Here is a 24227-nt window from a genome sequence, read left to right as displayed (position 1 = left end):
CCAAAAAAAAGTGGCACGTAGTGCGTGTCAACTTTAGGCATCATCCCGTTGACTCCGCGGTTCAAATAAAGTTATGTTAGTCATTAGTTCTCCAGTGTCAGTCAGTGTCACAAATACATTGCAGTACAGTGTATATATATCATGTCTTATCTACAACTAACTGCTAGATCATTATACTTCTTAGTAACACTCGATGCTGCACAGTAGTGTTTTGCACAGTCGCTGCCTTATAGTCTCTATAATGATCTTTAAGCTGTATGTTAGTGCAGTCTGTCTGTCTCTTGCCCTTTTTATGTAGATAATGTAACCAGTTGGCTTAGTGTCAGTGGCTGCAACACTTCTGATTAAGAGGTTTGGTGTGCAGCCAGAAGTGTTGGTTTAACCCTCTATATGTGCAGTTCACATGTGAGTCACCCTACCTATTTTACCTGGACCATTAACAAAAAAAAAATAAATAAATAAATAAATAAAATAGTGAAGAACTTTCATTCATTAATTTGTGAATCCCTAAAGTGACTGGTTGTTAGCAGCACTACTGTGACAGTTCGTCCTTAAATCATTATGCATGTCATGTGTCTGCAAGAAAACTGATTATTTGTTGTGTCTACCTGTTTTGTTTACATCTCACGTCTGTGTACTACAGCTTGACCTTTGTTATAGTTCTAATTAGTACTATATTTAATAGCATGTGGGAAAGTGCTGGCTTGGGCAGATCAGTGTGATTGGAGAGTTTTGTTGAACAGTTTAAATCAGTAAGGTCTCTGTCACATGTGTTCAACTACAGTAGCTGTAGTTAAGTCACATAGAACAGTTCAGAAAGCATTATTTATTTTCAATTTTGATTAGAATGTGATAGCTTTGGAAAACTGAGCTTTTAGAAATCTCAAGTGGCAAAGTTTAAAATTTTATTGCCACAGCTGACAGATCTGATGGCATTTTAACAAACTATGCAGAAGCAGATTTTAGGATAGTGACAAATTGTTAATTTAATTAAAAAAAACAAAAAAAACATGGAGAAAGTGTTTTATGTGCTGTGTACAACTAAATGGAATGGAACAGAGATAAGTAAATGGCAGGACTGTAGCTCAGTGGTTTTGCTGTAGTTATTCAGTTTTATTACTCTGTCTATTACTTCCATCTGTTACCTGTGGAATAGCCTATGTAAAATGATCTCTTATGTTTTAAGTGGATTATGTTCCTCTTTTGTCACTTTTAATGGCAGCAAGAGGTACTGAGACTGATTTGCCCTTTTGTCCCTTAAAGTATGACCCTTCCAGAGCAGGGCTATGTTCAACTAAAGTACAAATACTAAAGTCTTTCCCCAGTCCTAGACTCCTACAGTAATGATTACGTTTGTCATAGAAGTCTCTTTTTAATATTGCATGCGCCACTGTTTCAGTGATTCACAGTTACGGATCAACAAACATTTATGTTGGTGCCACACTGTTACAGGTATAGAACTATCCCTATAGGTAATTAAAGGCAAAAGGAAATCAGGAACATTTTCAAGCGTATAGTTTAACTCTACAAGATGGTGTGTACATGTACAGTAAGGGCGGTTGTAGGTCAGTGTTCCATGCTTACTACACATTTCACAAGTGCTACAGTAATCAAACTTTAATTTGAATACAAATAAAATGTAAAATGTATTAAAAAATTACCTCTGTGATACTGTCTAGCAGATAACTGGTTTCATGGGGATATTGCATTTCTTGTCTGATTTCTTGTCCTTGAGAGAACCTAGTTTTATGGAGTCCACCCTACTGAAGACTTGATCCACAAAGAGGACTGAAGGTCCACTTGTATCTTTTAAGCCCAGGACGCTCCCAATTTAAAGCAGCACTTTCCTGTAAACTGGTTCCCCACGAGGCTGTTCTTCCCTGTGAGAACTAGGTTAATTTTTAGAAATGGTCAGGGCTTCCGTTTTGATTATTGTTGCTTTGTCGAGTCGGAACTTATCTAAACGGGTGCTGGGATTTCAAAGTTGTGAGTCAAGTTCTGACTCACGTTATCCGCCCCCATGCAATTGCTCTAAGATTCTTCAGAGAACCAAATTGACACCCACACTGGCCATTTGAATGTTGATTTTCTAACGGCTCTATTCAAATGAAGCTCTGCTGTCCACATCTCCTGAAAAACCCAGATGGCCCAGAAAGGGGGGGGGGGGGGCTCCATACCTCAACTTAAACCCAGCATACTCTGATTTGCTGTTGTGATCATATGCTGCCACTTGAGTTGTTTCCTGTAAATTAAAGATTTTGCATACAGTAGAAGAAATGCAGTTTAATACAGCATGGTAAAGTTAGTTTTTAGGGTACTTATTCTGTCTGTCTGCTTGAGCCAACTCAAAGCAGCAATACGTTTCTTCATGTGATACGCAAATAAGGAAATCGTTAGGCACAAAACAAACAAACAAACAAAGAAAGAAAGAAAGAATGAATGCCATAAGTCTCTTGTTTCGTCTAAATTCAGCAATGATATGCCATTCTTGCGGTATTACCTAAATAATGCCTTCAAAGCTGGCATAAATTGTAACCAGCCATCTAATTCTTTTAATGCTCAGATCAAATAAAATGTAAGTTTTTAGATTTGTAAAATTTAGGAGAAATATATCTCAAGATTTTCGTATTTGCAAGATTTTTATATTTCACTACTGTCCTGAAGCACACAGTATCTGTCCTTCGTGCGTGCAAATACTGTACTGTATGATCTGAATAAAGAAAAATAATACAGTGCTCCTCCTTTTATAACACTATAGCCGAGAGTCATAACTACATGGCTGTGCTATTTGTGTTCTGCCTTATAAACCGTACAGAAGTGCTACTGGTGTTGTGGGGTAAATAGAGCCTGGACAACTGATTCAGCATTTAATTCTTCTTTTTTTTTTTTTTTTTTTTTTTTTTTTTTTTTTTTTAAATCATTGCCCTGGAATATACCAAAACTGCTGTCTTTTGTGTGTGCACTGTAGTAGGATAACAACATTTTAATAATGTACTATAACATATTGCACTGGTGCTTGGAGGAAGTGGATTTCACTCTGGCTGCTTAGTGCTGACAGGGTTAATTGTTCCCATGCTGACGCTAGCTATACCCTCCCCTCCCCCTGCCAAAACCTCAGGTTTCGTCAGACCCACGGCTTTTCATCCTTGCTGTAGAGAGTTCACTCCCGCATAGCGGCAACCTGCTGTCTTACGTAGGACACGCTAAATTTCAGTTCCGTATGAAATGTCCTTATTTGTGTGACGTGTCTAGAATGTTTTTGACAAAGTGAGTTGGGGAGCCTTTTGTCTCCATTACTAATAATTTAGGTAAAAAAATGGCCTAAAGCATGATTTAAAAAAAAAAAAAAAGAATCTTAGTTATTTTTTTATATTCTAATAATTTATTAAAACAAATATAAGTACACTCCATTTATAAATGAATGTTCAGCTCGGTCAAAGAGGACACCATTTAATTTATGCATCTGTTACCATTGGGAAGGACAAAGTAAAAAAGAGGAAAGATAGAAATATGACTCACTTTCCCTAACAAATTGTAGCAGTTCTGTGTTTTTTGTGAGCTTACTTAAACACAGCATGTTACCTGTATACGGTGACTACAGTACTCTCAGACTAAGAGAACACCCCTCGGGAAGCAAGCAAAGTGTTCTTATAGCTGAAGTGTTTTCTAAGACGATGTTAGCCACAAGACACAATATGAATCAATAAATGAACAAATACATATGTATTACTTGTCGTGAGACACATGCATCAACATATGAAATGAACTGAGTAAGTAAAATAAAAGCAATAGGCAAGTGCATGTTAATAAACTATAATAATAAAGTAACAGACAAACTAACATAAATAAACTATCAAATTAAATTAACACAGCACCTGTAAATACAGCAGTAATATACAAGACATGCACATTATTCACCAGAATGGGAAACCCCAAATTGCTCGGTGGCTTGTGTCTAATTTCAGGTTTTTTTCTGGAGCTCATACAATTTCCAACTTTTTGTAGCAAGAGAAACAGCAGCACATTTTGGCATTTTTTTACATACCATTTTGTAGCACTCGTGGAAATCAGAACACAAAACAAGTCAATGATATGACGATGGTTCTGGAAAGATTTAATAAACCTGTCAGTGTGGTCAAGACACTCTTGTGATGACAAGTTGCTTTTGAACAGGCTGACTAAACAATTTTAATTTAAGTTTGATGATGAGTTATCAGGTTACAAAACAATACTGTATTCATTGTGAACGAATCACTATCCGTGCCAAGAAGGTGATCTTTTAAGTGATGTTCCTGTCCTTTTAGCCGGAGCATTTACAATGGGGGAAATTTGTAATGGGGTGCCAACAAGGGTGTTCCCTTAGGCAAAGTGTTCTCTTAGGACGTGTTCCTGTATGCACAGACTGCTGTATTAGGTTTGCTGTAAAACCTGTAATGGAATTATATTTCATTCCTTGTGGTGTCCCTGTAGCAAATATGTCAGAATTCAGATAGGGCACACATTCAGTAGAATTGAGCAGAAATGAAATCTGCTTGATTTGAAGTGACTGGACTGGGTTTCACAGGTTTGTGACATATGGTGTATTCCAAGCTATTTTGACACTCTTGGTTTAATCCACGCAGACTCCAAAATAAAATCAGGGCAAAGCTCATTTATTCAGAATTATTTTTGTCTTGATAATTGTTAATTTGTTCTAGGGCTGCAACGTAGGGTACATTTTGACCTTTGAAGGTTCGGAACACATTCCTGAAGGAAGGTTTGAACCTTCAGTGGTATTAATTTGCATAATTTACTGGTGACGTCACCATAGATACGTTAAAAATACGTTGTATAGAACAGTAATTATGCTTTAATAATTTAAATAAAAATGCATGTTGTTTATTTACACATGGCAAAACAAAGCTTTATTTACCAGTCACCGTTCCAAGAAGGGGTTATCAATCACATTTTACTACTACTAAAAATATTAGTAATAATATGAATTTATGCTTGTCAAGTGACAACGGAAGTTGGTTGTGCCTCAATGATACATTAACAGTCGTTTGCACAGTTTGCATTCAACTTTTTTTGATCATCTGGGTATTTTCAAAACAATCCCAAACAGCAAAGGGGTTTCAAGACATTTCTTTCAAACCAGCGTTCGTTATACGACGCTTTGCTGTCGAGATGGTGAATGAAGAAATTAAAGGTTTGCCATTGGAATGCACGAGCTGAGGGGAGAGGGGCAGACGGCGCTCAGTTTTCAAAATTAAAGTTATTAGTGTTGTTATATTTTCTATGTTTCAAACCTATTCTACCATCGCACTTCTCTTACACTGTCTTGTATGTACACTTGGTATTCAGTACATATTTTACTGAAGCACTACAACCGCTATAGGTACCTCCAGTGCTTTGGATACTATACCCTGCTCCATACTTGGCAACGGTGCTACCTAGAGTTGCTACTTATAACAATTTGGTAGTGGATTTTAATACAACTTTTGTTTAATATTATACAAATCAAAAGATCCAGTTTTTGCATGCAAGTGACATTTCATGTGTGATGTATAGTATTCCCACATTGTCAAAAGAGGAGACGCGGGTTTAAAACTGCCTTTGAATTCCTGGCTAGTGAACGAACCTTTGAACACAGCTCTAATTTGTTCAGAAACGATATCAATAATGTTCCCGGCTTCACAATGAGAAATACATTAATCAGCCTACACAAAAAAAATAAACCAGTAATAACAAGATCAGTTTCAAGAAAAGGGTAAGGCATGCAATTTTGTGTTTTGTTGTAAGCAATTAAAATGTCTCAAGTGAGAGAAGGAAGCTACATTTTTTCCTGTAACTTGTTGATCACCCTATAGTGCTTGCAGATTAACCTTTTCAGCTACTGTGCAGTACTAGCCAGCAAAGTGTGCAGGTGCTAATTTCCAACAGTGGTAACGGATATAAACTCGGAAATGCAAACCATGTGAATTCTGTTTTCCTGTTACAATAGTGGCAGTTCTAATACTTATAGTAGCAGTTCTTGTTAAAAGAGAGTAGACTAAGGCTGCTTTGTGTATACCAGGCCAATAGAAATTAATTACTAGTAATCGCAGCTTGGCTGTAAATGAGGTTCTTTGCTTTTGTGGCGCAGTGGTGTTCCCTGCAGACATAGTTGCAGCAATCCATACTAAAATATCAATATCAAAAGCTGTACTCCAGAGTTTCCGTATCTTTGTGCCATTGTTGACCTAGGAAGAAGAAAGTCACCACCCAGTTTGAAATCCGGCCTGCTGTCTACAGTACCAGAGTACTGAGCAGTGAGTAATCTGAGCAAAAATCATAGCTGAAGTATGGTCACTACTGTAGTGAAGGGGCTTTTTTTGTTAGCATCCTTCCACTTTTACAGGCTGGTTGGGACTCAGAAAATGTTGATTCTTTTTGGTATGGAATTTTGATGATTTAGCTAAATTGTCATCAATTTGAATAGATGATGGTGTTTTATTAGATTAACTTGTGTTGTCACTGGATGGACATCATTTATTATTGAGAAGGTGCCCCTACAGTACAAAGGGACTTCTCTTAAATACCAGCTGTTCACAGCTGTAGAACATCAAAGAACAGCTCAGAAAGTGGCTCGGCAGGCTGCTTTGTAGAGCTCTCAGACGTTGTGATACAGATTGATACTACGTCTTGTCAGAAGTTATTGTTCTGGGTTACTACAGTGCCTGGTGAGTGACATCAAAGGTCCCCAGAAAGGAGACAAATGTTGCCATCTCGCTGTATTTTGAACAGATGTTTTTAAATGGAGCTACAGTAAATACAGAAAATCTGTTTGAAACACTGAATCCTGCAAATGAATGTGCTGAAAAGGATCACAAGTCTTAATGTTTTCAATTATCATTGATCCTTAAATTAATAGAATTTCTTCTGAAACAATGCATTTGCACGGGTGAATTAAATAGAATTCAAATGTATAGCATTGATTTTTACAGTGTTTTTTTTCTCTCTCTCATCTTACATCGATAGTAGCTATATCACTACAAATTGTAAACGTCAATGAAACCTTGCATTAATAGTATAATAATGTGTATTGATTAAAAAACTAATACAAGTTCTTTTTTCAACCAGTCATATTGTGGGGGCCTTGCTCCAAAAGTCAAATTTTCTTCTGCCTTGCTGTGAGCATTTATGAAATAAAACGTCGGCGTTCCTCTAATAGAGTACTTTGTCAGACACTGCAAGCAGACCACTGCTAGTTTAGCACATGCTTAAACCAAGCAAAAATGCACCAGACACCAACCTCCCACACTGTGCCGCTCCCCTCAGTGCTACACACCTCAATGAGGTGGATGCCTCCAACTACCTTGTAAGTGCCACATACTTTTAAAACGCAAACCCTGCAGAGAACAAGACTGACCCGCTTTAATCTGCTGCTTGGACAGAGTTGAAAACAATTTAAAATCTCTCTTGTTTGTTTCAATTGGCAGGAGATACTGTAAATAAAATGTCACTTGTTAGAACATTTTATTTTAACAGGCTATTTTCTACAAAGCATAAATTAGATGGTAAGGTGGCATAGTGTAAAACTCTTTGACAGTCAGCACGGTTACATGAGATTCAATTTTCGTAAAACGATGTATTCCGAAAAATACCGGCTTCCTTTTGTTCATGTAAACGCAATGATTAACAGTGGAAGCACAGTGAAAATCCTTGTTGGTGAAGCCTCGGAATTGATTAAAGTACAGCAGGCTAGTAAGAATAAAACTGAAATGAGAAGATCTGCACAGGAAATTATGCAAACCCGCAACGTCAAAAAATGCATAAGCCATGCACCTAATTCTTAAGCTTGCTTTTTAGTCTTGGGCTTGAAAAAAAATTTGTTGTAGAACCCGGTTTGGTCTCCAGACACTTTTTGGCAGTGATTAAGGACAAGTATTTGTTTATTTGGGATCCTCCAGCTGACAGGCTAGGCTAATCTATCATGAGCATCACTTAGCTTGACTGGCTACCAGTGGAAGTAATTCAAGTAGTAGGATAATATCTACTGCAACCAAAACTGCCTCTCATAGGTGTAAATCTGTTGATCTGGAAAATTAACATGTAATCGTGCATAACACTGTTCCTAATTTAAATGTGGTTAGCACATCCTTGAAAAATAATCCTATTATATTGAAAACAATGGGTTAATTCACTTTGATATGATCAGGCTTCACTAACTTATTTGTTTAGTGCGTCTTTGAAAATGGATATACCCCAAGGAAAATGACAAATTAGGTGATTTATTCAAAGGTAAATGTGACCCCTTAATTTAAGTCATGTCGTGCAACACTGAAGGGGAGAAAGTACCTGTTACCTTAACGCACACATGGTGTGTCAGGATTCGGGTTTGCAGGTGTCTGCAGCTCCGTGACGCTTTTCTGTGCATCTGGCTTCATCAGCCCCACTGCAGATTTATTTATTTATTTTAATGAATGAATAATGAGTAATATAAACCTTTTATATAGCTTTTCTAAAATATGAATACATGATTTTCTGATGAAATAAGAGCGTTTGCATGTTATGAGCACTCAGATGCAAGTTGCTAAAGGAGATTTAATTAAAACATCTGAAATGCATTATGTTTGCATTATATATAGTACTTTTTTTCCCAAAACTTTAATAAACTAAGGGGAAAAAGAAAAGATTTCTGTACCATAACATTTACATTTTGTACTTTTCTGGGACCCCCAGTATTTCCTCTGGGACCTGCAGTTATCCAGTATAAGGCAAATACAAAAGTAAAACTAGTAGTGTATGACTCATCACGTCGGATTCCGAGAACACCACTCATATCAGAGCTGAAGAAAACAGGTCTTGTGACGTGGAAAACATTTTGTCTGCTTGACCCGAAATGTTTTTACAGACCTATCCTAACTCCTACAGTTGTAATCTTTCAAATGCAGTACATTTAGGAACGTGGGCTGCCTTTGAAAAAGGATAATTTTTAAAATCTTACTATGAGATGCATCCCTTTTAATATTAAAAAAAAAAAAGCATAAAACAGATTGAAGTGCACAAAAATACTACAACAGAAGAAGAGGATAAGCAAGGAGAACAATTGAGGTCACCCACTCAAGGTTTATACAGGGGGGGGGGGGGGGGGGGACCTCAACTCAAATTGGCAGCCTGCCAGATCTGCATTTTTTTGTCTGTTGCGTTGTGTTAGTAACTGAAATGAGTTAATCTGTACGTGTAAGAGTAAAAATGATAAACCACCCCCTTAAGAAACCAAGAACTATGTTCACTGCAGAAGTGACTCAGGGCTCTTCAAAACTTTTTTACATTAAGGGTCCAGGACTCCACTAAAGAAACTGAAGGTCTTACAGGACATTTTAGGGGTCCCAGTGAAAATGTCCTGGACCCAATACAGTACAAAGTCTTAATGTTATGGTACACTTTTTTTCCCTTAATTTTATTAAAGTTTGGACTATTTTTAACAATAACTAACAAACTAACACCAAAAGCCACAAGTGGAACACTTTGTTCCGTCTAAAAGAACAAAATGGCACAGCAGAAGAATCCACAAAAGCAAAATTCCGTAAAGATCAAAGGACAACCATTCTACTAGGCATCCACCACTGCTGTTAATATTAAAGGAGACCAAATGCTCCAGAAGTTTAGAACCTATCCGGTTAATGTATTTATAATGTATATATTTTTCTACCGAGTTACCCAACTAACTAATTTGCTTATTCAATATTGCAAACTATGCGTGCTGTGCTCACCGTGCCAGAACACAGAGCTCTAGGAAAGTGGTAAGAGAAGTCCTGCTTTCGTTGCATATCTTTAAACTGTATCAACATAATTCATATCAAACTTAACTTGAGGGGAGCTAATTTTATTTTAACATATTTAATATGATCGGGCGATTAAGTGACCGCATTTTTTTCTTTTACTCTATATAGCTACGGCAGTTTTGAAAAAAAAAAAACAGAGCTGTACAGGCATTTTAGTGCCCGGGACAGGCAATCATATTTGCAACCCCCACCCACCTCCACCCCTCCTGTTTCTTCCCTTTTTACCCATACTACAATGACTTAATGGCATGAAGCATATTCAGAAAGACATAACATTGTATTTCCATCTATACAGTTAGCAGAAAACAAATTTGTTATTGTTATTTTAACTGTTGTTAACCAGCTTGAATTGCTGACAGGGTGACTCATTTACAGAGGAACTCTCCTAGCCTTAACACTTGCAAACTTGTCTGTTACAGCATCAAAGTTTATTGAGCTGATTAAAGTGTGCTCGCTGAAAAGAATAGCCAAGTTAAGCCCCTTTCACACTAGCATGCACTACCCGGGCAGGACCTGGTGTCATGCGAGCCGGCTACACGATTTCACACTGCTTTTAATAAACAATGCGTGTATCAATGCCCTGGAAGCAGCTTGTTTCGGACGCTTCCATCCAAGCTTCTCTAGATTGAACCATTGGCCCAAATGTTTACTGGAGCAAAAGTTTCCTCATCCCTGCTGCAATCTGGCTCCTGGTGTGTCTCAATCAACAAAAATATGACTAAACAGAAATGTTTCTTGCTGAAGTGAAACATCCATGCAGGCATGGCTGTGTCCTTTCGTCGGCTTACGAATGACCATCATGCATTTTACTTTTCTCAACCCGGGTCAAAGCGCATCGACCCACATCCTGAGATGGGTCACTGCTACTTGGGTCAACCCGGGTACGACCCAGGTATGCAGGATTGCTACCCGTGTAGGAGTGCCAGTGTGAAAGGGGGTTTAGAGAGAGACACTCTTGTTGAGCTTCCAGCCAGTTTTGCCACTGTTCAGGAAGCTCATGTGCTTCCTCTTCTCTCCCTCTTTTTTTTTCTGAATTTGTCTACAGATGGCTTCTTTGGAGGCATTTTGGTAATTGTATTTATTTTTAGTTTTCACTCTGTATTAAACATTTTTCACATTGCATGTTTTTTTGTAGAATCAGGTTAGTTAAGACTGTTGCTGAGGTAGTGATGCATTCCCATTTCTAGTGCAGAGGCACATGCAATTTTCAGATTATGCTAGAGGGTGCTGACAAGAGAAAACATTGAGAACCGCAAAATAGTTATTACTCGAGTGGCAATGCATTTCAGTAATTTTTCCACCCCTCACAGCTTTGTACCCTGCAAATGGCTCTGGTCAGAACTACCATTAATTCTGCCAAAAACTGACAAGTAACCAGTAGACCCTTAAACTTGGCACTTATTATAGTACAGCTTAATAGACAGCGAAAAAAAGCCATTAAACTTCTGAGCCGTTTATTTCTGTCAGCAGCTGCTAACATCTTTCAAGCACAATTGTTTATCCTTTGGAAGCAGTCAGCAAGAAAACTTGAAATGTATTTTAGCAAAACATAATTAAGATATTCTTGAATAATAAATGCTATTTTTTTTTTCCTAGAAAGGAGAGAGATTGAATAATTGTACCCTCAATATTCCCTGAGTAATGCGGTTTGCTCAGAATTCCATATGTGGTCTGGTGGTGGCCTTCAGGCTTCTGTGTCCCAGTGGTGGACAATGATGATGATGTTGGTATTTCCAATATCCTAAATAACAACTTAATACTAATTAAAATAAAAATATTCTTTTCGCGTGGAGCTAGCTGTTCTTCAGTTCAGGTACCTAGTACACCAAAGTAAACACTGTGAACTCTAAAGTACCTGTAACTTTCTGTTTTGATTTGGATTTGAGTGTACGTTCAAGTGCAAGTTTTTTTTTGTAATTTTAAAATACTTAGTAGCCTACTTGTGTTAATACTGACTTGTGTTCAGCAACTTGTTCATAAAGTTTATTCAAAGCCTTCTGGCTATGTTAGAGAAGAGGGAACCATGCACCTGTGTTATTGTGAAATGCTGAAACAAAGTTGCTGAAAGTAATCAGTTTGCATCCAGTTGTTTGATTTTCTACAACTTGTCATTCTATTGTGGTTACTCTATTGCTGCTCACAGCAAACACTGTTTTCTTTTTCTTTTCATTTTTTTTTTTGCAAGGAAGCAGACTTAGGGCTCTCTGTATCATTGATTTTTCTTTCATAGCTTGCTTTTTCGTAGGTTTTTGTGACTTTGTAGCCCTACCCGCGATGTACTAAGGTCTTTTTTCACTCCTGTAACTTAGTTTGATCCCAGCAGCAGTAGTTTAGTTATGACTATACGTTTCAAACTACTTTCCTATGCATGTACGAATCTCATTACAATATTGAAGTTTCGTACTTACCCTTGATGTATTATCATTTTTTCTGATTTACATCTTCGGTTTGAGCATGTTATGTTATGTATGCCTCACTGGCTTGATTCGACTAGCTGCTCGTATGTGAAACATCCTGTTTAAATGTTTCTAGGCTTTTAGTTACTTTCAAATAAAGCATCTTAAATTATAAAATAAACCACATACTGAAGTGTTTGGAAAATAGTCCTGAAATTGTTCATAAAGGATCATGTACACAACTGGAGGAAAAAAATTTAAAAATAACCTTGCCTCGGTTTGTTGTTGAAAGATTCTGAGCTCCAGTGATTGGCTGATTCGGCAGTTGCGGGTTCAAGACTGGTTGCTTTCATCGGTGCAAAGTATCGACTGGCTCTTTGGTGGATCATAAAACACATTTTGGACCAATTGTGTGCTTGTTTAGTATCTGCTGTCTAATAAATGTGAACTGAGCTTTTATTAAGGCAAGTCAAAATGAAAAAGCCGACTTTTAAGTTGATTCACAGTTGATGCTAGAGCTGGGAGCTAATGGTACGAAATAGTAGTGCTGGGACAAATATCCAAATCTTCAAAGGAATATTTCTTGACTTGGATTCGGATACAAAAATCAGATGGTCGTATTCGTTAGAAATGACAAAAATGCCTTGCACTTATGTACTGCCTCACTAGAAGTTGCGCAGTAGTTTAGAAATGTCAAATGAAAAAGAGCTCAGTGTGATGTGAGATTTAATATGGATAGATGTATAGATGGATTGATTGATTGATTGATTAGGGTTGAGTCCGAATATTCTAAATAAAATTATTACTCGAATAATGTGATCAAGTTTCGAATACTCGTTCCTTTAAAAAAAAAAAACAAATGGACAAATGTGCAAAATTTTTGAGGCAGTTAAAAGTGATCAGCCACTAGAATTGTCACCATACTGATAAATGCTAGAAGTATCAGAAACAAAATTCTAGAACTTAAAACTACTGCACTAACAGGTAACTATGATGTGATAGGTGTTACAGAAACGTGGTTATCTGAGAGTGATGGGGACGAATATAATATTTGTGGGTATACACTGTATAGGAAAGACAGGCAGGACAGAAGAGGAGGAGGGGTAGCGCTATACATAAGAAACAGTCTTGAAGCCCAGGTGTTAAACCTGGACAAAGAAAACAAAACCGAATCAATATGGGTCAGAATAACAGACAAAAATTCAAAAGGCATAATAATAGGAGCATGCTATAGACCGCCAGATTCAGACGGTGAGCACAATAATCTGTTATACAATGACATTAGAAATGTGTGTAGCAAAGGAGAAGCCATACTAATGGGGGATTTCAACTTCCCCCAAATAAAATGGGAAAACCCGGTGGGTAGCGCGAAGGATGAAATAGAAATGGTGGAAATGAGAAATGACTGCTTCCTAACACAATTTGTGAAGGCACCCACTAGAGGGGAGGCATGCCTTGATTTAGTCTTTTCAAATAACGAAGATAGAATAACTAAAACAGAGGTCAGAGAACCACTGGCAAACTCAGACCACAACATGGTCTCATTTGAAGTGTTTTTTAAATCCCCAAAAGTAAAGACTAAAGCTAAGGTTTACAATTTTAGAAAAGCAAACTATGAAGGTATGAAACAGAGACTAACAGAAGTAGATTGGAGTAAAATAGAGAAAACACCCACAGAAGAAGGATGGTTGTTCTTCAAAAATGTAGTACTAGAGGCGCAAAACAATTATATCCCTAAAGTAGACAAATCTAAATGTAAAACTAAATTGCCAAAATGGTTTAATAGATCAATTAAAAAAAATATTCAGCGAAAAAAGGCACTTTACAGAGCATTAAAAAAGGACCAAAAAGAAAGTACGCAGAAAGAGTACACAGAACTGCAAACGCAAGTCAAAAAGGAAGTTAGAAAGGCCAAGAGAGAAATAGAAATAAACATTGCTAAGGGAGCTAAAACCAATTCCAAAATGTTTTTCCAATATTACAACAGCAAGAGAACATTCAAAGAGGAGATTAAATGTTTAAGAGATACAAATGGCAAAATCGTAGAGGAAGAAAAAAAAAAGCAAATATGTTAAATGATTACTTTTCACAAGTTTTTACAAAGGAAGATACTGACAACATGCCCCACATGTCATCCAGTTCCTATCCAGTTTTAAATAACTTTAGCATAACTGAGGCAGAAGTGTTAAAGGGACTAGGAGCTCTTAAAATAAACAAATCCCCTGGGCCGGATGAGATCCTCCCAGTAGTACTCAAAGAAATGAAAGAAGTTATTTACAAACCGCTAACCAAGATCATGCAGCAGTCTCTTGACACAGGGGTGGTACCGACAGACTGGAAAATTGCAAACGTAATACCGATCCACAAAAAGGGAAACAAAACTGAACCAGGTAACTACAGACCAGTAAGCCTGACTTCTATTATATGCAAACTTATGGAAACTATAATAAGATCCAAAATGGAAAATTACCTATATGGTAACAGGGTACTGGGAGATAGTCAACATGGTTTTAGGAAAGGGAGATCGTGCCTAACTAACTTGCTTGATTTTTTTGAGGATGCAACATCGATAATGGATAATTGCAAAGCATATGACATGGTTTATTTAGATTTCCAGAAAGCTTTTGACAAAGTCCCGCACAAAAGATTAATTCTCAAACTGAACGCAGTTGGGATTCAAGGAAACACATGTACATGGATTAGGGAGTGGTTAACATGTAGAAAACAGAAAGTACTGATTAGAGGAAAAACCTCAGAATGGAGTGTGGTAACCAGCGGTGTACCACAGGGATCAGTATTAGGTCCTCTGCTATTCCTAATCTACATTAATGATTTAGATTCTGGTATAGTAAGCAAACTTGTTAAATTTGCAGACGACACAAAAGTAGGAGGAGTGGCAAACACTGTTGCAGCAGCAAAGGTCATTCAAAATGATCTAGACAAGATTCAGAACTGGGCAGACACATGGCAAATGACATTTAATAGAGAAAAGTGTAAGGTACTGCACGCAGGAAATAAAAATGTACATTATAAATATCATATGGGAGATATTGAAATTGGAGAAGGAATCTATGAAAAAGACCTAGGAGTTTTTGTTGACTCAGAAATGTCTTCATCTAGACAATGTGGGGAAGCTATAAAAAAGGCTAACAAGATGCTCGGATACATTGTGAAAAGTGTTGAATTTAAATCAAGGGAAGTAATGTTAAAACTGTACAATGCACTAGTAAGACCTCATCTTGAATATTGTGTTCAGTTCTGGTCACCTCGCTATAAAAAAGATATTGCTGCTCTAGAAAGAGTGAAAAGAAGAGCGACCAGAATTATTCCGGGCTTAAAAGGCATGTCATATGCAGACAGGCTAAAAGAATTGAATCTGTTCAGTCTTGAACAAAGAAGACTACGTGGCGACCTAATTCAAGCATTCAAAATTCTAAAAGGTATTGACAGTGTCGACCCAAGGGACTTTTTCAGCCTGAAAAAAGAAACAAGGACCAGGGGTCACAAATGGAGTTTAGAAAAAGGGGCATTCAGAACAGAAAATAGGAGACACTTTTTTACACAGGGAATTGTGAGGGTCTGGAACCAACTCCCCAGTAATGTTGTTGAAGCTGACACCCTGGGATCCTTCAAGAAGCTGCTTGATGAGATTTTGGGATCAGTAAGCTACTAACAACCAAACGAGCAAGATGGGCCGAATGGCCTCCTCTCGTTTGTAAACTTTCTTATGTTCTTATGATAACTGACAGGGAGGAGGGCGCCCTTCATTACCTAGCGCTGCTATTGGCTCAGGGAGTACATGAGCAATGAAAATAGCAGTTTTTTAAAAAAAATAAATAAATAAAAAAATACAGTATTTTGAAAAATGTTAAACGAGACCATCGTGCAATGTCTGCAGCACAAGTATTTCGTATTATAAAAAAAGTGAGTTAAATGCTCATCATCTGAAATGCAAGAACCCATCTGCTACTTTGGAAGAAAGCACAGTGTTTTGCATAAAACAAACAAGCATTGCATATTTTAGTTTTACCGTGCTCAGTTAACTTTTACTTTAGATTTTGACTGCAAACGGCTAGGGTAATGTTAAGCCTTAGTTTGAGTTGTGCTATTGTTGGTCTCCTGCTAATGTAGGCTCAATTCCAGAATCAGGCTTTTTAAAAAAATTATTATATTATGGACTCTGCAAGTACCGGTACAGTACATCTTGTTTTTATGTTATAGCATAGATTTTTATTGAGCAAACATATTTTACTTCATTGATTACTGTCTTAGAATATGTTTGTTTTGTTGAAGATTCAGATTTTGCTGCTGTTGTATTTATTTTCAGTAGGTTTTCTTCAGGTTTTGTTTCTTTTTTTTTTTTTTTTTTTTTTTTTTTTTTTTTCAGTAATTTTATGCTGTTAGTAAACTTGCGGTGAAATTCCAGTAGTTGTTCACGAAAAAGATCTGTTTAGAACATTACACACAACAATTCTACAAAGGTAGGCTATGAATTCGCAATATTAGTACATAGCCCTTGATCTACAGTGATAGACAACATTCAGAGGGCATGTACTACAACAGAGATTTTCTTTCATCAAACAGAAAAAAGATAAAGTACATACATGAATATGTTGTTGTTTTCTGGCGGAATGGTTTGGAACCGAGATTAAACATTGTTTAAACGATAACACTAAGTTCTTTACGAGAGATTAGGGATCTCCTATTGACCAATCGGGTTAAAGGAAATCTATTTTCTCGTTTCTGTCTTTGTCTTCTGGAGGGTCCAATGTCTGAAACAGTCCTTTTGAAGGCAGGAATAGGCCTGGATAGGACTGAATCTGTGCCACTGGCCAGGCTTTACAATACTGACCAACTACATGGAGTACAGAGCAATATTAAAGCTGCCCCTGGCCAGTTCTTTGGGTGCTAACCAAACCTTTGTTTTTATTTCAGTCCCAGTGGTAAGAAATTCAGGAGCAAGCCCCAGCTGTCTCGATACCTGGGGAACACTGTTGACCTTGGCTGTTTTGATTTCCGCACTGGAAAGATGATGCCGAGTAAATTGCAGAAGAACAAACAGAGACTAAGGAACGAGCATCTCAGTCAGTCCAAGGTAAAATATGCGTGCAAGTAACAAGTTGGGTGAACACATTTCACTGCTCTGTTCCCATGCTAATGCACTTGTTAGGTTATCGCTTCCTTCTTAGAACCATTTGCATATCTGTTACATCAGATATATTTATGTAAGCCTCTTTTCTTGTGGAAGCATGCATTTGTTTTAAAATTATTAGAACTCTTATTTCTATTAAAGTAAAGGCTATATTTGAACAACTTATATCTCTCCAGGGTAAGCCACAGCTGAGTTTTATCTGAGCAGTTTACATCCCCAGTTAATCACTCAGGATTGCCCCTAAAAATAGGCCAGTGGCTTATCCTGGTGGAGTATAAATTGATAAACCTCCCTTGTCTAATGAATTGATATTTATACACAAATTCATAAACTATATGTACCTGGAAAGACTTAGTGTAGTGTATAGTGTAATGATAGTGTATAAAGGAGAAGATACTGTGATCTTAATGTTGAATCCATCCGAAAGACCTAGTAGTCACCTGAAGTAATTTAATATAATTATAGTGTGTTTTATTTTAGCTTATTGCTAATGTCTGTTAGCAAAGACAAAGAGGGCTCCTTTCAAAAAGCATTTACCACCAAGTTAATACTTTTTTTATTATTTTAAAAGAAAACCAAACATTCAAGTATTGGCTAACAGTGTATCTATTATACACTAACAAAGCATATGAGAATAAGTAGAGGTCTTCAGCAAGTTGCTTGTTGGTTATTAGGTGCGGTGTGTCTTTTCTGTAGCTTTCAAATTAGTCTGCTTATTTCCTGAAGAGAGATGGCTACACTCCTCGAAGAGTAGTAATAGCTGTGGGTTTGAGGCTGTACCCTTGACTCTATCAAACAATGGGATGACTACTGTAGCACAAGGCTCATCTCATGTCAGATGAGAGATCAAGCAGACTCTTCTGATAATCCATTTTACCGTTTGTCTTCCATCTTGGGGCTTGTGGACAGATGAGATGGAATTAGTGTTTTATTTAAACAGTTTGTGGTAGCCTCCTGACATCTTACTATTTTCAGGATAATGGAAAATGGTTTTATTTACTGCCTACCTCCTTATGTAGGCCCTACAAGTTCAATATTATTGAAAATTGTTGAAATGTAAATAGTACCCCGCTATAGAGACAGATGTTCATTTGCAAAAAGCTTGTTGGTCTGTTCTTTGAGCTGTCTTTAAGAATTGTGAAATGCCTTGCATTTTGACAAACTATGTGGGTTGCTATAGTACATGCTATTACTTAGTCCTGGAAAGTGAATCTCTTTTAATACTGTGATGATGTTCTTGAGCCAAGGCTTGACGCTATTTAACTGTCCTCTTTGAAAGACAACCAAACCCTATCCCCAGCAATGTATTGGTCACTTAAATTCCTGAAATTCTGTCAGAATAAGTTAAGGGAGATATTTACACAGCAGGGATCAATCCCTTTTAAAGCTGCAAACCAATCCAATAAGTTAATATGTTGTGTGCAAAGACAACATTAGGCACGGTCAGAAACTAAAGAGTTAAAAACTGCTGTTCAGTGTTGGCAGGGGTGATCAGTACATAACTCATTATAATTCTAAGTAAAAGCTGTATTGGGCATGTACGATAACTAACAAAATCAATTCTATTCAAGAACTCTTTTGCTACAAAAACATTTGTAGTGAGATTCTTCAAAATTATAGTCCGTGATGGTAGCAGATAATCATTTTTATTATTTTTTTTGCTTGCAGGTTTAGATCTGCTGATTTTGGTATTTTACCCCAGCAGAGAACAGATTACTGTGCTAATTTGACTGGAGATGGCCAGTTGGGTTCAGTGTGTCTGAGTCAGGCTTATGACTCATTATTTCGCACTCTACACCACAGTAGATGTAAAAGAAGAGCTGCTTGCTTATAGTCCTCCGTGCATGACTTTGTTTTCTTACCGCGTTCATGAGCAAGAGTTGGTTTCCGGTGCTAGTTTGACAGTCGAATAGTTGTTGTAAAAATATTTAGAGGTTGAAGAGTTGCCACTTAATGCTACTTAAAGAGTAAAGCCCCTTTTCACATTGGCAGTCCCGAGGTCCTGACCCAGGTTCTGGCTACCTGGGTCACAGTCCTGCATAGTGTGAAATCACGTACCTGGGTTGTACCCGGGTCGCAGCAACCCACCGCAGGATGTGGGTCGACGCGCTTTGACCTGGGTCAACTGAGACAAAATGCATGACAGCAATGTGTTTTTCTAAAAAGAGCTAGTGAAGGTAGGAATATGAAAATTGGAGAATGCTATATTTAAATGCAAATGTATTTGTCAAAAATATGTCTTAAAACATTGGGATTTGTTTGAATGTGTTTTTTTATACCACACTTTATAAAAAGATGACTTATTGTTGCTTTAAACTGTTACTGTGAGGGATTTAAAAAAAAAAAATCAGCATTTTAACTCTGATAATTGTCATTAGAATTTGCACGATAATCGATGTCAATATGAGTTCGATTTACAACACTAATTACTTTCGTAGAGTAACTGCCTTTGCAGGGATTGTCAGTAAATTTTGTAATTGTAATTAGCGAAACAAACAAAAAAAAGACTTTAGGGCAGACAATTATGTGTATTAAGTACAAATACAGTATTGGAAATATTTTGAAAGCAACAGAAATTTTTTACTTGGGGGGGGGGGGGGCTTCAACATTCAGAAAGTGAGTCTCTGTGCATGAATGCTTCTGTCAGGCTACGAGTTTTTTACTTTGGAATTTTAACCCAAACACTTCCCTCTCTGGTCGGCACAGTGGGAATCAGGATTCAAATTCGAAAGGCTGTCTTGCGGCCTTGGCTATGCTTTTTAAGACCTAATAAAATCTTTGTTATAAGTCTAATAGCTTACAAATCAAGCTGTGAGATACAGCAAAGGGGCGCTCTATGACCTAAGATCAACCACTTAACAAACCTCAGTACACTAAAAGTAACATGATTAAGAGACAAAGAAGTAGGTTACAAAATTTTATTTTAAAACCAGATTCCTTCATGTACGACTGTAAATCATTCACAGTAGCCATAATCAGATTTTTTTAAGTTTTCCAATTCTAGTTCTAATTGTATTCCTCATCTGTTTGATTGTAAAAAAAACAAAAACAAAACAAAAACTGTTTTAATAAACTTTGTTTTTTGTTTCAGCAACTTATTGCTTATTGTTTAAACAACTATCCCTTTTCTTATGGTTATCTCAGTATCTTGCCCTACCAGTGTACTAAAACTTGTAATATGCAGTAAATCCTGTACATTGCAGTACCATTTACTGTTAACAGTGGGTGTGGCAAAGTTGTTAACAGTGTGCAGGTGATCAATAATAAGACAGATAACGATAATCCAGGTGCAGTGGTGGTTTATTTTTAAATCCAAGCAGCAGTAAATAATAAATAATGATAAGCAATATAGCAGCATGTATTGCTTTTATTTGTAACATACGGGTTGGGCCTGAAATAATAACCATTCCTGTTCTTTTCACCCTGACACGTAACACAAACACAATCACCAGTCCTGCTCATATTGCAAATACATTTTATCGTGAAAACAAGTATAGTGATGTCCGGTTAAGTGCTGGCCTTTGGTGACTGCTCCAGATTGTGTTCAGCCGTTTAATAATAACAAACAGTATATTTGAGGCACGATAATAAACAAACAAAACACTAAATAAATTCATGTCCTCCTTTTGGTTCACCTTTAACCATACCAAGGAACAGATCACATTGCTCCGTCCCCTTTTGTACAATCTATCATGACCCCTTGGTTAATGAGTGCAACAGCTCCTCCAGTCTGTGGCTGCCACATAGTTTTCCTTTTTTCCTATTTTTTCAAAATGCCGTCATTGTCACGTCTTCATGATGAAGCTGCAAAGAATGCCTTTGCATTCAAACTGTTTTGGATGTTAAGATAAGATGCTAATCCTGGGCTGCTGATGCAGTGGGTGACCTCGTGAACAATTGGCTGGATTCTCAATAATTTTAATGTATTTATTTTATTAATTTCTGATTTCACATTTCACTGTCACATTGATTTGGCCAAATCCAGTGATACAGACCACACTTGTGTAGCATCTTGCTTTATAAATGTAAATGTCACTGAGATTTTTGTATTTAAATATTTATCTTGTGGATTCATTTTTAAAACACATTTTTTATGTGAAAGGAACCTTCAAAAGGGCTTAAATATGCACATGAATGAAGTCCGAGTAGAACAACTAATTTATGTACATACTTCCTGCTATAATTTCCATATCACTGGAAAGATATGGAGCCTGCTATGGTGTGGTATTTTGTATGTGTATGCACTTACATACATTTGTCAACATGTTTAGAAGAGGCATAATTAAATACAGTAAGTCGGGACCCACAGTAATGTGGTTTATCAGTGCTTCAGAAGGCCTGGCGACCCCCTGTATGCACAGATTTGTATTTTTATTTATTTTCTTTGTAAGAATTGAATTTGATAGGTTTATGGTGCCAGGAGTTCAGGACAGTTTCCTAATGTGCAGTTTGTACACAATTGCTGTACTAAAACCATAAAGTAACAGGGGAACAACATACTTAAGTAGTTGAGGTTAAGCAAAACAAAAGTAAAGGTTTAGCACTTAATTTTATTATAGGTCGTTTCCTGACGTATCGCCTTGTTCAAGCAGAACCTTCAACCCCAATTAATGCTCTCTGCATGAAAAGTGTTCAGTTTCGGAATCCTCAGTAAGCATTGTTCATCGATTTGTGGCTATTGCTCTGCCCACATTCTTAATGTGCACCGTTTTGCTTTGGTCATTTTGCTTTGTTTGTTTGGGTTACTAGGGCATTTACTCACTAACTGCAGTAAACAAAACTGTTTTCACATATTGATTTGTGCTAAGTTCACTTACAAAGAAACACAATCTAGGGAGCAATGAGAAATCAAGCAATCCCTGTTAAAGATTTGTCAGAATTCTAGTATCTTATGTTATACTGTAGATGGGTGAAACCATGTGTGACAGACGTTACAAACACACATTTAGGAGTTTTCCAAACTGTATGTAGTTGGAAACTATGCCAGAACCTTTCTTTACAATGCATGACACGTGTTGCCAGCTAATAACCACACCAAAATTAAAACATTATGCAGTAGTTAAAGAGTAATTGGCACTGTGATGGACGTTACTCAGAAAACACAGATTTTTGTAACATTGTCAATTGAAAGAGAGAATTCTGTGAATTGGTAACTTTCAGTCATATGTGTTTTTTTTATTTATTTTAGTACCTCTGAATGCCTAATAAAAAAAATATCTACTGTAAATTACCTTTGCATAATTGTGTTGGATGTTACATCAAGCCAAAAAGTGCTTTTTAAGTTGACATTTACACTTGAGAGGGGTTAACAACTACCTTTCCACGCAAGTACAGTAACACACACACACACACACACACACCACTTTAAGGTAGAATAACAGTTATGGCAGTAATCCAAAGCCATTTGCCTACTGGACTAAAAAATGTTTGTTTCATTCGAAAACCTTTACTGTAGGCTGTAGTTAAATCAAATCATACAGGATATATTTTTATATAATTCAGCATGGGCATGCATTTTAAAATTATTGACTAATTAAATGAACATAACCTTCCAAAGAGTCTACAGGTTTGAATGCTGAACTTTCTCTTTTTCAGGTGTAGCAAAATAGTTTGTAGTGCACAGGTGTAGAGCTGATGCAGTGCTTAGAAACAACAGTTCAATGGTAAATAACAAAGCTTTATTAGTGGTATTTAAATAATAACACTGACTATACCCAACGATGTGTAAAGTCACGGGGTGCAGTCCTGAAGGTGATGATGATGATTAATAATAATAATAATAATAAACACACTTTAACACACCTACACAATCACCAGTCCAACAGTGAGTGCTCCGGATGCAGATGGTGTTGTGAATGTGAAACAAGTGTTTAACAGTGGTACGGTGCAGTCCGTGTTTAATGCTGGTTTAAATACAGCTCCCACATCTTTAGCCCCCTACAGTGTGTGTGTGTGTCTCATATATATATATATATATATATATATATATATATATATATATATATATATATATTACACACACACACACACACACACACACACACACACACATATATATGTGTGTGTGTGTGTGTGTATATATATATATATATATATATATATATATATATATATATATATATATTATTTTCGTATGAGCTTAACATGCAGCCTACAGCACTCAGTATTCCCAGGTGGTCTCCCATCTGAGTACTAACCAAGCCCAACATTGCTCTGCTTAAGCATTGCATGGTAAGTTCGATTTGAAGATCTTTTTGCTGTCAGAGACGTTGTCCAGGGGTCACTACAAGGAAGTAGCTCTTCTTGACCTCCAGCCATCTACAGTGACAGACAAGAATGGTTAATAGACAAACAGTACAGGCTTCTTCTCTAATCGGTACTTTCTGTTTTCTACATGTTAACCACTCCCTAGTCCATGTGCATGCATTTCCTTGAAACTCTACTGCTTTCAATTTTGAGAATTAATCTTTTAGGCGAGACTTTGTCAAAAGCTTTCTGTAAATCTAAATAAACCATGTAGCATGTTTTGCAATTATCCATTGTCGATGTTGCATCCTCAAAAAAATCAAGCAGGTTAGTTAGACACGATCTCCCTTTCCTAAAACCATGCTGACTGTCTCCCAGGATACTGTTACCATATAGGTAATTTGCCAATTTGGATATTATTATAGTTTCCTTAAGTTTACATATAATAGAAGTCAGGCTTATTGGTCTGTAGTTACCTGGTTCGGTTTTGTCTTTTTTTTTTTTTGTATGTGTGTGTTGTTTTATTTTTTGTGGATCGGTGTTACGTTTACAGTTGTAGTAAAAACTTTACATACCCCAATGGAAATGTTATAATTTCTAGAAATTTCTCAAACCAATGAATTT

General features: G+C 36.9%; 1 protein-coding gene across 2 annotated transcripts in view; it reads left to right on the top strand.

Annotated features, from left to right (window-relative positions):
* Window positions 1-24227, top strand: part of LOC121317912 (methyl-CpG-binding domain protein 2-like) — a 65409-nt gene that overhangs the window by 1230 nt on the left and 39952 nt on the right. For both annotated transcript variants that reach the window (XM_041254010.1, XM_041254018.1), the window contains one exon: window positions 17141-17300. In XM_041254010.1, the coding sequence (XP_041109944.1) occupies window positions 17141-17300 (160 nt within the window). The remainder of the gene's footprint in view (window positions 1-17140; window positions 17301-24227) is intronic.

Source organism: Polyodon spathula, chromosome 1 (assembly GCF_017654505.1).
Source record: "Polyodon spathula isolate WHYD16114869_AA chromosome 1, ASM1765450v1, whole genome shotgun sequence".
Taxonomy (NCBI): Eukaryota; Metazoa; Chordata; class Actinopteri; order Acipenseriformes; family Polyodontidae; genus Polyodon; species Polyodon spathula.
The sequence above is the reverse complement of the archived record's forward strand: the minus strand, read 5'-3'. Positions and strand labels throughout refer to the sequence as shown.